Raw genomic sequence first — 15,423 nt, 5'->3', positions numbered from 1 at the left:
GCTGCCTACAAGAGACTCACTTTAAATCCAAAGACGTACACAGACTAAAAGTGAAGGGATGGAAAAAGATATTTCATGCAACTAATAGAGAGAAAAAAGCAGGAGTTGCAGTACTTGTATCAGACAAAATAGACTTCAAAACAAAGTAAATCACAAGAGACAAAGAAGGACATTACATAATGATAAACGGGTCCATCCAACAAGATGTAACCATTATAAATATTTATGCTCCCAACAGAGAAGCACCTATATATGTGAAACAAATACTAACTGAATTAAAAGGGGAAATAGAATGCAATGCATTCATTGTAAGAGACTTCAACACTCCACTCACTCTGAAGAACAGATCAACCAGACAGAAACTAAGTAAGGACACAGAGGCACTGAACAACACATTAGAACAGATGGGCCTAACAGACATCTACAGAACTCTACACCCAAAAGCAGCAGACTACACATTCTTCTCAAGTGCACATGAAACATTTTCAAGAATAGATCATACACTAGGCCACAAAAAGAACCTCAGTAAATTCAAAAAGATTGAAATTGTACCAACCAGTTTCTCAGACCACAAAGGTATGAAACTAGAAATAAATTACACAAAGAAAATGAAAAATCCCACAAACACATGGGGGCTTCACAACATGCTCCTAAATAACCAATGGATCAATGACCAAATAAAAACAGAGATCAAGCAATATATGGAGACAAATGACAACAATAATTCAACACCACAAAATCTCTGGGATGCAGCCAAGACCGTGCTAAAAGGAAAGTATATTGCAATAAAGGCCTATCTCAAGAAAGAAGAACAATTCCATATAAGCAGTCTAAACTAAAGGGACATAATAAAAATTAGAGCAGAAATAAATAAAATTGAGAAGAATAAAACAATAGAAAGAATCAGTGAAACCCAGAGCTGGTTCTTCAAGAAAATAAACAAAATAGATAAACCCCTAGCCAGAGTTATCAAGAAAAAAAGAGTCTACACACATAAACAGAATCAGAAATAAGAAAGGAAAAATCACTACAGACACCACAGAAATACAAAGAATTATTAGAGAATACTATGAAAAATTATATGCTAACAAACTGAATAACCTAGAAGAAATGGACAACTTTCTAGAAAAATACAACCTTCCAAGGCTGACCAAGGAAGAAACAGAAAATCTGAACAGACCAATTACCAGCAATGAAATTGAACTGCTAATCAAAAACCTACCTAAGAACAAAACCCCTGGACCAGATGGCTTCACCACTGAATTTTATCAAACATTTAGTGAAGACCTAATACCCATCCTCCTTAAAGTCTTCCAAAGAGTAGAAGAAGAGGGAATACTTCCAAACTCATTCTATGAGGCCAGCATCACTGTAATACTAAAAGCAGACCAAGACACCACCAAAAAAGAAAATTACAGACCAATATCCCTAATGAACATAGATGCAAAAATATTCAGCAAAATATTAGTGAACTGAATTAAAAAACACATCAAAAAGATCATCCATCATGATCAAGTGGGATGTATTCCAGGGATGCAAGGATGGTACAGCATTTGAAAATCCATCAATGTCATCCACCACATCAACAAAAAGAATGACAAAAACCATATGATCATCTCCATAGATGCTGAAAAAGCATTTGACAAAATTCAACATCCATTCATGATAAAAACTCAACAAAATGGGTATAGAGGGCAAGTACCTCAACATAATAAAGGCCATATATGACAAACCCACAGCCAACATCATACTTAACAACGAGAAGCTGAAAGCTTTTCCTTTAAGATAGGGAACAAGACAAGGATGCCCACTTTCCCCACTTCTATGCAACATAGTACTGGAGGTCCTAGCCACGGCAATCAGACAACACAAAGAAATTAAAGACATTCAGATTGGCAAGGAAGAAGTTAAACTGTCTCTGTTTGCAGATGACATGATATTGTACATAAAAACCCCTAAAGAATCCACTCCAAAACTACTAGACCTAATATCTGAATTCAGCAAAGTTGCAGGATACAAAATCATTACACAGAAATCTGTGGCATTCCTATATACTAATGATACGCTAGCAGAAAGAGAAATCAGGAAAACAATTCCATTCACAATTGCATCAAAAATAATAAAATACCCAGAAATAAACCTAACTAAGGAAGTGAAAGACCTATACTCTGAAAACTACAAAGACATTCATGAGAGAAATTAAAGAAGATACCAGTAAATGGAAACACATCCCATGCGCATGGATAGGAAGAATTAATATTGTCAAAATGTCCATCCTGCCTAAAGAAATCTATAGATTCAATGCAATTCCTTTCAAAATATCAACAGCATTCTTCAATGAACTAGAGAAAATTGTTCTAAAATTCATATGGAACCACAAGAGACCCCAAATAGCCAAAGCAATTCTGAGAAAGAAGAATAAACCAGGGGGAATTACACTCCCCAACTTCAAGCTCTACTACAAAGCCACAGTAATCAAGACAATTTGGTACTGGCACAAGAACAGATCCACAGACCAGTGGAACAGACTAGAGAGCTCTGATATAAACCCAACCATATATGGTCAATTAATATATGATAAAGGAGCCATGGACATACATGGGGAAATGACAGCCTCTTCAACAGCTGGTGTTGGCAAAACTGTACATCTACATTCAAGAGAATGAAACTGGATTATTGTTTAACCCCATACACAAAAGTAAACTCAAAATGTATTAAAGACTTGAATGTAAGTCATGAAACCATAAAACTCTTAGAAGACAACATAGGTAAAAATCTCCTGAATATAAGCATAAGCAACTTCTTCCTGAACCCATCTCTTCGAGCAAGGGAAACAAAAGCAAAATTGAACTCATGGGACTACATCACACTAAAAAGTTTCTGTATGGCAAAGGACACCACAAAAAGGTATCCTACAGTATGGGAGAATATATTTGTAAATGACATGTCTGACAAAGGGTTAAACCAAAATATATAAAGAACTTACATGCCTCAACACCCGAAAAGCAAATAACCCGATTAAAAAATGGGCAGAGGATATGAAGAGACAATTCTCCAAAGAAGAAATTCAGATGGCCAACAGACACACAAAAAGATGCTCCATATCACTAATTATCAGGGAAATGCAAATTGAAAGCACAATGAGATATCACCTCACACCAGTAAGGATGGCCAGCATCAAAAAGACTAAGAACAGCAAATGCTGGTGAAGATGCGGAGAAAGGGGAACCCTCCTTCACTCCTGGTGGGAATATAAGCTAGTTCAACCATTGTGGAAAGCAATATGGAGGTTCCTCAAAAAACTAATAATAGAAATACCATTTGACCTGGGAATCTCACTCCTTGGAATTTACCCAAAGAATACAACTTCTCAGATTCAAAAAGACATATGCACCCCTATGTTTATCACAGTACTTTTTACAGTAGCCAAGATATGGAAGCAACCTAAGTGTCCATCAATAGATGAATGGATAAAGAAGATGTGGTACATATACACAATGGAATACTATTCACCCATAAGAAAGAAACAAATCCTACCATTTGCAGCAACATGGATGGAGCTGGAGGACATTATGCTCAGTGAAATAAGCCAAGCAGAGAAAGACAAGTGCCAAATGATTTCCCTCATTTGTGGAGTATAACAACAAAACAAAACTGAAGGAACAAAATAGCAGCAGACTCACAGACTCCAAGAATGAACTAGTGGTTACTGAAGGAAAAGGATGTGGGAGGGCGGGTGGGGAGGGAGGGAGAAGGGGATTGAGGGGTATTATGTTTAGTACACTTGGTGTGGGGGATCACGGGGAGAACAGTGTAGTACAGAGAAGGCACATAGTGTGTCTGTGGCATCTTGCTGCACTGATGGACAGTGCCTGCATTGGGTTATGGGTGGGGACTTGATAATATGGGTAAATGTAGTAACCACATCGTTTTTTCATGTGAAACCTTTGTAAGAGTGTATATCAATAATACCTTAATAAAATTTTTTAAAAAAATGAATGTCCCAATTTAATTCCCTTTAATGTATAATTATATTCCTGAACATTTAGTGAGCACTTCCCACAAACCAGGCATTATGTGAACTCTTCAGATATATTGTCTAATCATCACAAATCCTGTGAAGCAAATTTGTGAAGCAAATCCTGTGACTGATTTGTATATGAGGAAATTGAGCCACAAAGAGGTTGAATAACTTGTCCTGTGTACTCAGCCAATAAGTGTCAAGACCAGGATTTAAACACAGACACTACTCCAAAGCCTTAATGCACTGTTTATCTGCTAAAAACATGTGACTGTGACATAGAAAGGTGCTGTACTGATGGAACTTACTGGAAGGACTTCTATATGTATGTTTAGGAAAAGAATCAAACTCCTAATTTGTTGAAGACTGTTAGTGGCATGAGAAACACGTCTGATATGCTACGTTCAATGATAACACCATTAGTTTTTGTATTTCACAGCAGGGAGTATGACATGGAACACATCTCACCTAATGAATTACCCACCAGGGCCATGAGTAAAACAGATATGATAACCAGAAAGCTCTTTCATGAATGAGGAACATATATGCATGATTTAACAGTTTAATGAAATAGCTGGTTTGGGGGATCCCAGTTTTTGCCAGGTTGAGTTTCATGTCCAGAGTAGGACAGATGGGTATATTAGTACTGAATATCTGGAAACCATTACTTACTGCATGTGTACTGATAAGGTCATGTGATTGTCACTCACTTTAAAAAGGTTTTTTGCATTTTGCATTTTGGGGCTAATGCTTACAAATAAAACCATTAATGCCTACCATTGTATATATTTGAGTAAGTATTGCTTTTATATAAATTCCACTTAATGGTAGGTATTCAGATCTTTTATGAAAAGCCTCAATCAACAGCACACTTATATCAAGCAATATTTATTATATTTTGCTGATGTTTTACTTATTTGACAGAATTTTACATCACAGTAAGTGTTAAACCCCTTGAAAAACCTCAGGAAATTGTATACTTATATCAGTGATTGCTCAAAAAATGTTGGAACTCTTTCTTTAATTTACCTCCAGAGTGTGTAGCACATTTAAATGAATGTCATCAGTGGCAGTAGAATTCTTGAGAGTAGTTTTGGCTTTGGGAAATGTAAAATTTCTTCAGTACCAATTTGCTTAGTAAGATAGGTCATCAATTCACTCAATACTATTTTAGATCAAAAGTAGGTGATACTAAAAAGTAATGACAGTTTTATTTATGATTTCATAAACTTGACTCAAAGCAGTACCAAAAGAGGACTTCAAAAATTGTTTAGATAAAGAAAATATTGTTGGGATACAATGAAAGGATCTATATATACTCTTCTAAATTCTAATAGAGACGTACCCCATGAAGTGAAACAATGTTGGCCATCCTTTGAAAGTTATTGTAATTAGGCTTGACACTTGGTTTCAGAGTTGTGGATACCCCAAAAGTAATTGTCTTCAGAAATTGTTATGCAACTGTTCACAAGTAAAAGTATGGCTGACACCCTTTAATAACATGTTAACCCATCGTCTTACCTGAACTTAGCATAACCTTTCACCTGATTTAACACATACATCTGTTGTTACCTTTTAAGGCTGGATTTATAAAGTATGTGCATAATTATCTTAAAATGTAACATTAAAAGATTATATTTTATTTCCATTCTTAAAAATCTTTTGGCCTAGGAAATAATTAATTGCCTTAACTTTTATAATGAAATTCCACATAAAAAAATCATAGAAGGGAAGGCCATTTTTTCTTTGAACCTGTTGTGTCTTTACTAGATTTCTGGCCTTACATTGTTATAGGAGTTCAGAGATCTAAGATATAGTCCCTGCCTTCAGGAATTCACAGACAATGCAAAATGACTATATTAACAATCAATGACAGTCAGTGTTGGCAAACTTTCTCTAAAAGGCCAGATAGTAAATATTTTAGGCTTTGTGGGAAATACGGTTTCTGTTGGAATTACTTGCCTCTGCTGTCATAACATGAAAGCAGCTATGGACAATCTGTGAACAAATGAGCATGGCTGTGTTTCAGTCCAACTTGTATTTGCAAAAACATGCACCAGCCCTTGTACTGTAGTTTGCTAATGTCTGAATTATGGTATAGTGAGATAAGACCTATCATAGACATACAGTGTGCTATATATATGTGAAAAGGAGGACACAGAAAATCTGAAAAGAGGAGGAGCTTGTAAGCTGATTCTTCAAGACCAACGTGTTATCCAGGAGAAGCAGTATGGAAGGCTGGATTCATTAACTTACGCAGAGTGTAGATGGAAGCAGACATGGGAGTCCAGTTTGTTAAATGTTAAGTGGGTACTTATGAAAAGGTAATCATTCAGAACCTTTCCAATAGCATCTTTCTAAATAGTATTGAAAATTGCAACTACCAGAATTGTGACTTATATGAGTAGCTTCTTATATCTACAAACATGAAGAATTAAATCATGGTTGTATATATTGAAATGGAAGCATATCCAAAATTGCCTTGTCTTTAGAGGAAGTCAAGTGTTTCACTTCGTTTATTTCACATTCTTGAGGCCATGTTAAACTGTTCTTCCAGTGCACAAAGACCTACTTGAAAGATGATGAGTTTTACCACATCATTATTGGGCATCAGAGTACTGTACTTGAACTTTATTAATTTATATTGAAATACTCTATACAAAAAGCTTATGTCATATACCCAGTAAAGTACACATGTTGGCAGTATTACAGCTCAGTGATTTTTTGCAAACTAAACGTACTGTTGTTACCATTGAGGCTACATTCTAATTGTCCAATATTCCTGATTCAAGGTTCTTAACACTGCTCCTCCTTAAACTTAATTTTTATCTTTGAGCTTTCAGTTAATTTTTTTGCTTAAAATCATTATTGCTACTATGCTGATGGACAGTGACTGTAATGGGATATGTGGGGGGGGACTTGGTGATGGGGGAGTCTAGTAAACATAATGTTCTTCATGTAATTATAGATTAATGATACCAAAAAAAAATCCTTATTGCTAACAATTTTGCTTATGTGAGAGCCAGGGTGGGCACCTACAGCCAGCCTACCTACCTTTTTCTCCTGGGCCTGTCTACCATTCAGCTCTCTTTAGTTGACAACTGCTTCTTATTTACAAAAAAATTATCCTTTATTTGAAATCTTCCATTTCTTCCTTTGAGTTTCTTTTTACCCTAGTAGTGCTTTCAGACAAAAGTAGCAACTTTGTGGGTCTCGATATAAACTTAGTGAGTTGGGCTTGTGACCAACATTTAAAAAGATCTTGAAGGAGGGACAAAGGCAGAGAGAAAGCAATAAAGAAATGGCAGAGTGCACTGTAACCATTGTAAGTTTAAGTAGTATCTTGTGAAATGTTTTCAGTTTTCCATATGTGTTTGCTAGATCATGATGTAAAATTGTTTACTATGGGTCATGGTCTTAAAAGTTTAAAAAATATTCCTCATACATCTTGTTTCAACAAACTTAACATTAACATTAGAATAACTGCTGATATTCACAGACTGCTTAAATTAAGAAAACGGAAATTCATTGGCCATGGAAGGTGTTTGCTGTCTGTCTCTTAGAGGAGCACTCTAATTTTAGTGTAACTCAAAAATCTTACATGAAAAAAGTTACAGGGAGATAACCATCACGAATGTAGATGCAACCGTCCTCTACCAAGTATTAGTAAACTGCATCCGGCAATATATAAAGGGATAATACATTTTGACCATGTGGAGTTTATCCCAGAAATGCAAAGCAGAGGGTGGAGTAATACCCAAAAATGTTTAATTTATTATATTAATTGAATAAAGTAGAAAAACCATTTGATCACCCTTAACAGGTACAGAAAAGCATTTGGCAAAATTAAGCTCTCATTCATAAAAAAATTCTCAGTAAAGTAGGAAAGAACTTCCTTACTTAGAAAGAACATATCTGTAAAACGTACAGAAAAGATGCCTAACATGGAAACAAAGCAAGTCTGTTTCCTCTTACCTACTTGTATTTAATTAATACAGTTCTTGGGGGCCTAGCCAGATTCTAGCCTGCAGTAAGGCCATAAAAAGAAAAGGCGTAAATATTGCAAAGAAGCAAAACTGTTTGCCGATGACATGATCATGTGTATACAAAATGGTGTTAATTTTAAAGCCTCATAATATCAAATGTTGACAATATGGAGCCACTAGTACTCTCAGATGTTGCTGTTGGATATGTAAAATGGTACTACCAGTTTGGAAAACAGTTTACCTGTTTCTGTAAAGTTAAACATGCGTAGAACCCATCAGTTTTCATCCTAGGTATTTACCAAAGGGAAAAGAAAACATGTATTCACCAAAAGACAACAGCTTTTTTTATAATAGACCAAAATTGGAAGTAACCCAAGTGTCCATCAACAGTTGCATGGATAAACAAATCATGTATTCATACAATGGAACATTACTGAGCGAAAAAGAGAAACAAAATACTGGTGTAGACAAACCAGAGATAAATCTCAAAACATGCCAAGCAAAAGAATCTTTACAAAGATGTTCTGTATGATGCCATTTATATGAAATCCTAGAACAGGAAAAGCTCTGGGGACAAAAAGCACATCAATGCTTGCTTGGGACCAGGAGTGATATACTGACTTCACAGCAGCGCAAGAGAACTTTTCTGGGATTTAAAAATATTCTCTATCTTGACCTTGGTGGTAGTTACTAGAGGTTTTTTGTTTGCTTGTTTTTACCATGTAAAAACTCATTGTGTTTCACTGTTTGTAAATTACACCTCAATAAAGTTGATTTTTTTTTAAGATGTAGGCATTTAATTTTTAAAAGAGGTAAATGAAATCACTTTTAGAAAATTATCGTCAGGTTAAAAAGTTCCTTTGGGATGATGAAAAAGTTCTGGAGATGGATGATGGTGATGGTTGCAGAACAGTGTGAATATACTTCATAGAACTGTACACTTAAAAATGGTTAAAATGATAAGTAAATTTTATATATATTTTATCACATTAAGAAAAGAAAACAGAAGAAAATGAACCAAAAAAATAATGAATTAGAAAAATTTTTTAATTTTTATTATCTTTAGATAGTATGAGCTTTGTGCCCCTCAAAAATGACTTTTAAAGAATTAAGGCAAGACCCAAAATATTACAACAGGCTTGTGTGATTTCTTTGATCAAAGGTTTTTTTAAAAATGTGTTAGCCTCTATTTATGAAACAGCAAAGATAAGGATTCTGACCTTTAAATGTTTACACTTTGAGTATCAAATATGTGAATATAATCTAGTAATATTATTTGGCTATATGTCATTTACTGTAATTTAGAGTATCCCAGCAATCATGCTATTTATAGAATTGAATTTAGACTGAAGGGTGTGCCTCTTTTAAGCTGCTCTGCCCTTTTGGTTTCTCATTAGGGATTTTTTTTTTTCAATTTTTGATGGCTCTTTATCCCCTTCACCTAGTCACCTATTTCACCCACCCACACCAACCCCTCCTACTTGGTAACCATCAGTTACTTCTCACTGTCTGTGAGTTTACTGCTGTTTTGTTTGTTTTGTTTTGTTTTTAGATTCCACATGTAAGTGAAATCATACAGTAAATGTCTTTCCCCACCTGGCTTTTTTCACTTAGCCTAATACCCTCTAGGTCCATCCATGTTGTCGCAAATGGCAAGGTTTCTTTTTTATGGCCGAATAATATTCCATTGTGGATATGTACGACATCTTTATCCACTCATTTATTGATGGACACTTTGGTTGCTTCTATACCTTGGCTATTGTAAATAATGCATCAACAGACATATGGATACATATCTTTTTTCAAATCAGAGATTTTGTTTTCATCAGGTAAATCCTAGAAGTGAAATTACTGGGTCTTATGATATTTCTGTTTTTAGTTTTTTGAGGAACCTCCATTTGCTTTCCATAGTAGCTGTACCAATTTACATGACCACCAACAATGTAAGGGGAGTTCCCTTTTCTCCGTGTCCTTGCCAACATTTGTTATTTCTTGTCTTTTGGATAGTGGCCCTTCTGACTGATATGAGGTGATGTCTCATGGTTTTGATTTGCATTTCCCTAGTAATTAATGATGTGGAGGGTCTTTTGACCTGTTGGCCATCTCTTTGTTTTCTTTGGAAAATGTCTACTCAGGTCCTATGCCCATTTTGTAATTGGGTTATTAGCTTTTTTGTGTGTTGAGTCATATGAGTTCTCTTTGTATTTGGATGTTAACCCCTCATCAGATATATCATTTATGAATATATTTTCCCATACTGTAGGTTGCCCTTTTGTTGATGGTTTCCTTTGCTATACAGAAGGTTTTTGGTTTGATGTAGTCCCACTTGTTTATTTTTGCTTTTGTTTCTCTTGCCCAGGGAGGCATATCCAGAAAAAAATTACTCATGTTCATGAGATTTTTGCCTATGTTTTTTTCCTAAGAGTTTTATGTTTTCATGTCTTATATTTAGGTCTTTAATCCATTTTGAGTTTACTTTTGTGTATGCTGTTAGACAGTGATCCACTTTCATTCTCTTGCATGTTTTTCTCCAGTTTTCCCAACACCATTTATTGAACAGACTGTCTTTTCCCCATTGTATACTTTTGCCTCCTTTGTCATATGTTAACTAACCATGTATGTGTGGGTTTATTTCTGGGCTCTCTATTCTGTTCCATTGATCTATGTGTCCTTGTGCCAGCACCAGACTGTTTTGATTACTGTAGCTTTGTAGAATAGCTTGAAGTCAGGGAGCGTGATACCACCAGATTTTTCCTCCAGATTGCTTTGGCTATCCAGGGTCTTTGTGCTTCCAAATAAATTTTAGGATCATTTGCTCTAATTCTTTGAAATATGCCATTGGTATTTTGATAAAGATTCCACTGAATCTGTAAATTGCTTTGGGCAGGATGGCCATTTTGGCAATATTAATTCTTCCTATCCAAGAGCATGCTTAGATTTCCATTTATGTACGTCTTCTTCAAAGTCTTTCATCAATTTCTTATAGTTTTCAGAGTACAGGTCTTTCACTTTCTTGGTTAGGTTTATTCTAGATATTTTATTTTTTTATGCAGTTGTAAATGGAATTATTTTCTTGATTCCTTTTTCTGTTAGTTTATTGTTAGTGTATATAGGAATGCAACAGATTTCTGTATATTGATTTTGTATCCTACAACTTTGCTGAATCCAGTTATTCTAATAGTTTTTTGGTGGAGTCTAGGGTTTTCTATGTATAGTATCATGTCATCTGCAAATAGTGACAGTTTTACTTCCTTACCAATTTAGATGCCTTTTATCTCTTTTTCTTGTCTGATTGCCATGGCTAGGACCTCCAGTACTATGTTGAATAAAAATGGTGAGAGTGGACATCCTTGTCTGGTTCCTGATCTTAAAGGAAAAGCTTTAAGCTTTTTGCCATGGAGTATGATGTTACCTGTGGGTTTGTCCTACATGGCCTTTATTATGTTGAGGTGTGTTCCTTCTATACCATCTGGTCTTGGACTTGTGTTTGTTGGGAGTTTTTTTTATTACCAATTCAATTTTGTTACTGGTAGTTTGCTCAGATTTTCTGATTCTTCTTGGGTCAGTCTTGGAAAATTGTATATTTCTAGGAATTTGTCCATTTCTTCTAGGTTGGTGTATAATTTTTCATTGATTTATAATTCTTTGACTTTCTGTGGTGTCAGTTGTAACTTATCCTTTTTTGTCTCTGATTTTGTTTATTTGTGTCCTCTTCTTGATACATTTGGCTAGAGGTTTGCCTATTTTGTTCATCTTCAGATATTTTTTAAAGCTACAAGTTTTATATATAATTTACTCTTGCAATTTTTATATCAGCCTAAGAGTAAAACTAGATGAATTTGATTATAATTATTTTCATTGTTACTGATCTTCATTCACCTATTTTCATCAGAATAAAACTTACTGTAGTTTCTCTTGAAATTGGCATGAATTTCTCAGCCAGAAAGGAGGATTTGGGGATGATACCCCTTGGGGCTTTCTTGCTTGATGATTTGCTTCCACTTCCTAGGTTGTATGAAGAGTAGGCAGTTAAAGGTCTACACGCCAAAAGCAGAAGACAGCTGGGGATTTTTTCATCATGAACTTTAAAGGATTTTGATTGGCTGGGTTACAGTATAGAAAGTGGGAATCTCTGCAGTAAAGTAAGTAGAGTTTGAAATCCAAAAGAATGGGTTTCTATGTGAAAATGTTTTAAGAGGAAAAACACATTTTTTATTTATTGTTCATCCTGCTATAGGAAAACACCACCAAGTGAGTGAAACACAGAATGTGATTTCATCAGACAAAGCTGCAGAAATACCAGTTGCCCATGAACATGAGCACAACCATGACCACACACAACTGCATGCCTACATCGGTGTTTCCCTTGTTCTGGGCTTCGTTTTCATGTTGCTGGTGGACCAGATTGGTAGCTCCCATGTGCATTCTACTGATGGTAAGTGGCTCCAAGGCTTTCCGGGCAGTGCAGTAATGTGTAGTTTGGAAAGTCACAAGTGATTGAATGATTCAATATGTATCAGTGGCCTTGTTAGTGTTAAAACTCTTGTCTTTCTCAGATTCCAGTAAACATTTTCTTCAGTTGTGGAAGCCAGTGAGTTATGACTTGTAGCACAAGAGAGTGTTTATTCGCTTATTACCTGGTTATTTAAAGATGTCTAATTTGTCAGTCTAGGGCAGAAATTCTTAACCCTTTTTGTACCATGGAGCCCTATGCAGTTTAAAACTCACTGGAATAATGTTTTTACAATGTGTAAAGCATAGTGCCTAGGATTACAGAGAAAACCAATTATATAGATGTGAAGTTACCAAAACATTAAAGCAAATTTGCCATATGGTAATGTACATCTTCTGTATCAAGGCATTAAGTAACAAGATAATATGTTTAAATTATATACAAGGTAGAGTTAAGTTTCATTTTTTAGGACATCAATATGGCAGCTATTGTTGATTAGCTTGACTAAGAACATTAAATTGTGAGATGGACTTTAACAAGGCAACATGTATCAAGTTGAAATCTAGTTGATTTGGGTTTTTGTTTTGATGGCTACTAGTGTAGAAAATCCTGATTCACAAAGATATTTTCTCACAAATATATTTAAACACATTAGTAGCTTGCTTTCCAAGAAAAGATAAGCTTCTCTCAAGGACAACTAAAATTCTCCAAGACTTTTTAAATGTAACTGCAGTCATAGTAACTTTTTTGCCTTAAGATCAATGGATTCGTCTTTGATGAGGTCAACATCTTTGACATGGTATGAAAAAGGATTTTGATCCATGATACAACATTGATGCAATTATGATAGAAATAAATTTAAAAGACTTATAATAGACACAGAGATTTATAGATACCTCTTTTCAAATACATTGAATGAAAGGATTTTGCAGATAGGAACCACTGGAAAGCAGCATAGATATTTTGGTCCCCTTTGAGAGATTCCATGACTTCTACTATTTGGTGGCTGAATTACTATTCGGTACAGAGTTGCCTAATAGTTGCCCACCTTCACCATTTGAGCATCTACAGACAGAAAGACTGTAATCAGACATACGGCGGCAGTACTTTAAGCCCTTAATTTAAAGTAGTGACAGTAAAAGCAATAAAATGAAGGTCTCTGTAACAACTGTAAAATATGAAATTCTCTGATTTCTATTTGCAATAAGTATAGATACTGCTAGTATTACTTGTGGCATATTGTCTATATTCATAATTAAAGGAAATGCTAGATTTCAGTTAGAGGTTAGTGAAAATAAATTTTTTTTTCCCAAGTTAGGGTCACAGACCCTCCCTTCATTTCTGACTGTGTTCTGCTTAGTGGACCACAGGTTAAGTATCTGTGATCTAAAAAAACTCTTCAGAGAAGTAGGCAAAAGATGTGAACAGGTAGTTCATAAAAAAGATGTAAAAATGGTCCTTCAGCATATCAAAAGATATTCAATTTCATTTAAAATAAGGCAAATGCAAGTCAGTAGTCCATGAAATGCCATTTCTCACCTGTCAGGCAAAAATTCAAAAGCTTGACAGTGCTTTCTACTGGCAGGCACTCTTATAAGACACTCTTATCTACTGCTGTGAGAATACAAGATAGTACAGCCCCTTTGGAGGGGAATTTGCCAATATCTAACAAAACTACATCACCCTTTAATGCAAAAGTCCCACCTCTAGGAATTTATTCTGATAATACAGCACCAGTATGAAAATACATATGCACAAGATTATTCAATGCAGCCTTATTTATCATTGTAAAACCACTTAAGTTTCCACTTATGGAGACTGGTCAAGTGAAGTATGGCATGTATGTGCAATGGAGTTCTATGTAGTTATGAAAAAGAATGAGAAATCCAATCTCTGAGAACTGATAGGGAGAGATGTCCAGGAGATATTAAATAAAAAAGAAAAGGAAAATCAGCATCTGTTATATGCTATGTTTTGTGTAAGAAAGAAGGGGAAATAAGAATGTATATATATGTGTGTGAGTATATGTATCTGGTGGAGGGGATTAAGGCAGAAGAATTTTACGAGGGCATTTTACTCCCCCAGGTATGCCTTTTTGATACACTTTTCACTTTTAGAAGCATGTTAATATTCTCCATATTCAAAAAATGAAATGAAATCAACAAGGATGGGGGATCTAACTCAAACAGATAAACTGTATTTCAAATGAATAACACAATCACACTGAAGGGTTTTTTTTTTTTAACTAATTCAAGTAACTGATGAATGTAGTATTTGACTATACACCTTTAGTCTTGGGTGTAGTTGGGGGAGCAGCATAAACGAATACCGAACTCTTTTTATCAAGCTTTGATTTTGCAATGGTGTGGGAAAAACAATTCTGAAACTGTTTTACATGTATTACAGGATTGAACAGATGAGTAAATGTGTTGATATTGGTGAGACCAGAGTTCACATTGTGGAAAAAGTTCAAATATGGAATGGGGAAAGGCAAGAAGGAACCCCGGCAGGGATAGATTGGAATTGGAGCTCTTGGACTCATGATTTGTAAAGAATATATATATACATATATATATATATGTGTATATGTGCGTGTGTGTGTGTGTGTACATATATGCATGTGTTTATGTATATATGTATGTATGTCCTAGTTCTGTCTGTAGAGAGGGCCTAGAAGTAAAGACACACCACTAGAAATGAGCATACTATGGATCTTCAGAAAAATGGCTGATTCCAGGACAGGGACAGGATGAGTACAAGGAAGAAGATGGAAACATGTCTGGCCAGACCTAGGACAATTTGAGTGCCAAAATAACGAAGAACAGTAATGAAGTGTAAATCATTGAAAAACTGGGAATTTATGAGCATATCCACCTGGAAGAGAGAAAAGGAGAAGGGAGGGCACTTGCTTGCAGTAGCATGCTAATGCTAATTGATAAACGTGGAAAGAGTACTGGAGTTGA

The 15,423-nt window shown here is 35.2% G+C and overlaps 1 protein-coding gene and 1 long non-coding RNA gene across 7 annotated transcripts in view; one reads left to right on the top strand and one right to left on the bottom strand.

Moving 5' to 3' along the window:
• LOC140850727 (uncharacterized) overlaps positions 1 to 15,423 on the bottom strand; it is a 69,584-nt gene that overhangs the window by 27,807 nt on the left and 26,354 nt on the right. The gene's annotated exons all lie outside the window — the stretch shown is intronic.
• Positions 1 to 15,423, top strand: part of SLC39A9 (solute carrier family 39 member 9) — a 70,158-nt gene that overhangs the window by 43,996 nt on the left and 10,739 nt on the right. For all 4 annotated transcript variants that reach the window (XR_012133774.1, XM_037001314.2, XM_037001271.2 and 1 more), the window contains one exon: positions 12,245 to 12,442. Coding sequence is in view for 3 of the 4 variants with exons in the window: in XM_037001271.2 (XP_036857166.2) it covers positions 12,245 to 12,442 (198 nt within the window). In the remaining variant the exon portion in view is untranslated. The remainder of the gene's footprint in view (positions 1 to 12,244; positions 12,443 to 15,423) is intronic.

This window comes from Manis javanica, chromosome 8 (assembly GCF_040802235.1).
Source record: "Manis javanica isolate MJ-LG chromosome 8, MJ_LKY, whole genome shotgun sequence".
Classification (NCBI taxonomy): Eukaryota; Metazoa; Chordata; class Mammalia; order Pholidota; family Manidae; genus Manis; species Manis javanica.
The sequence above is the reverse complement of the archived record's forward strand: the minus strand, read 5'-3'. Positions and strand labels throughout refer to the sequence as shown.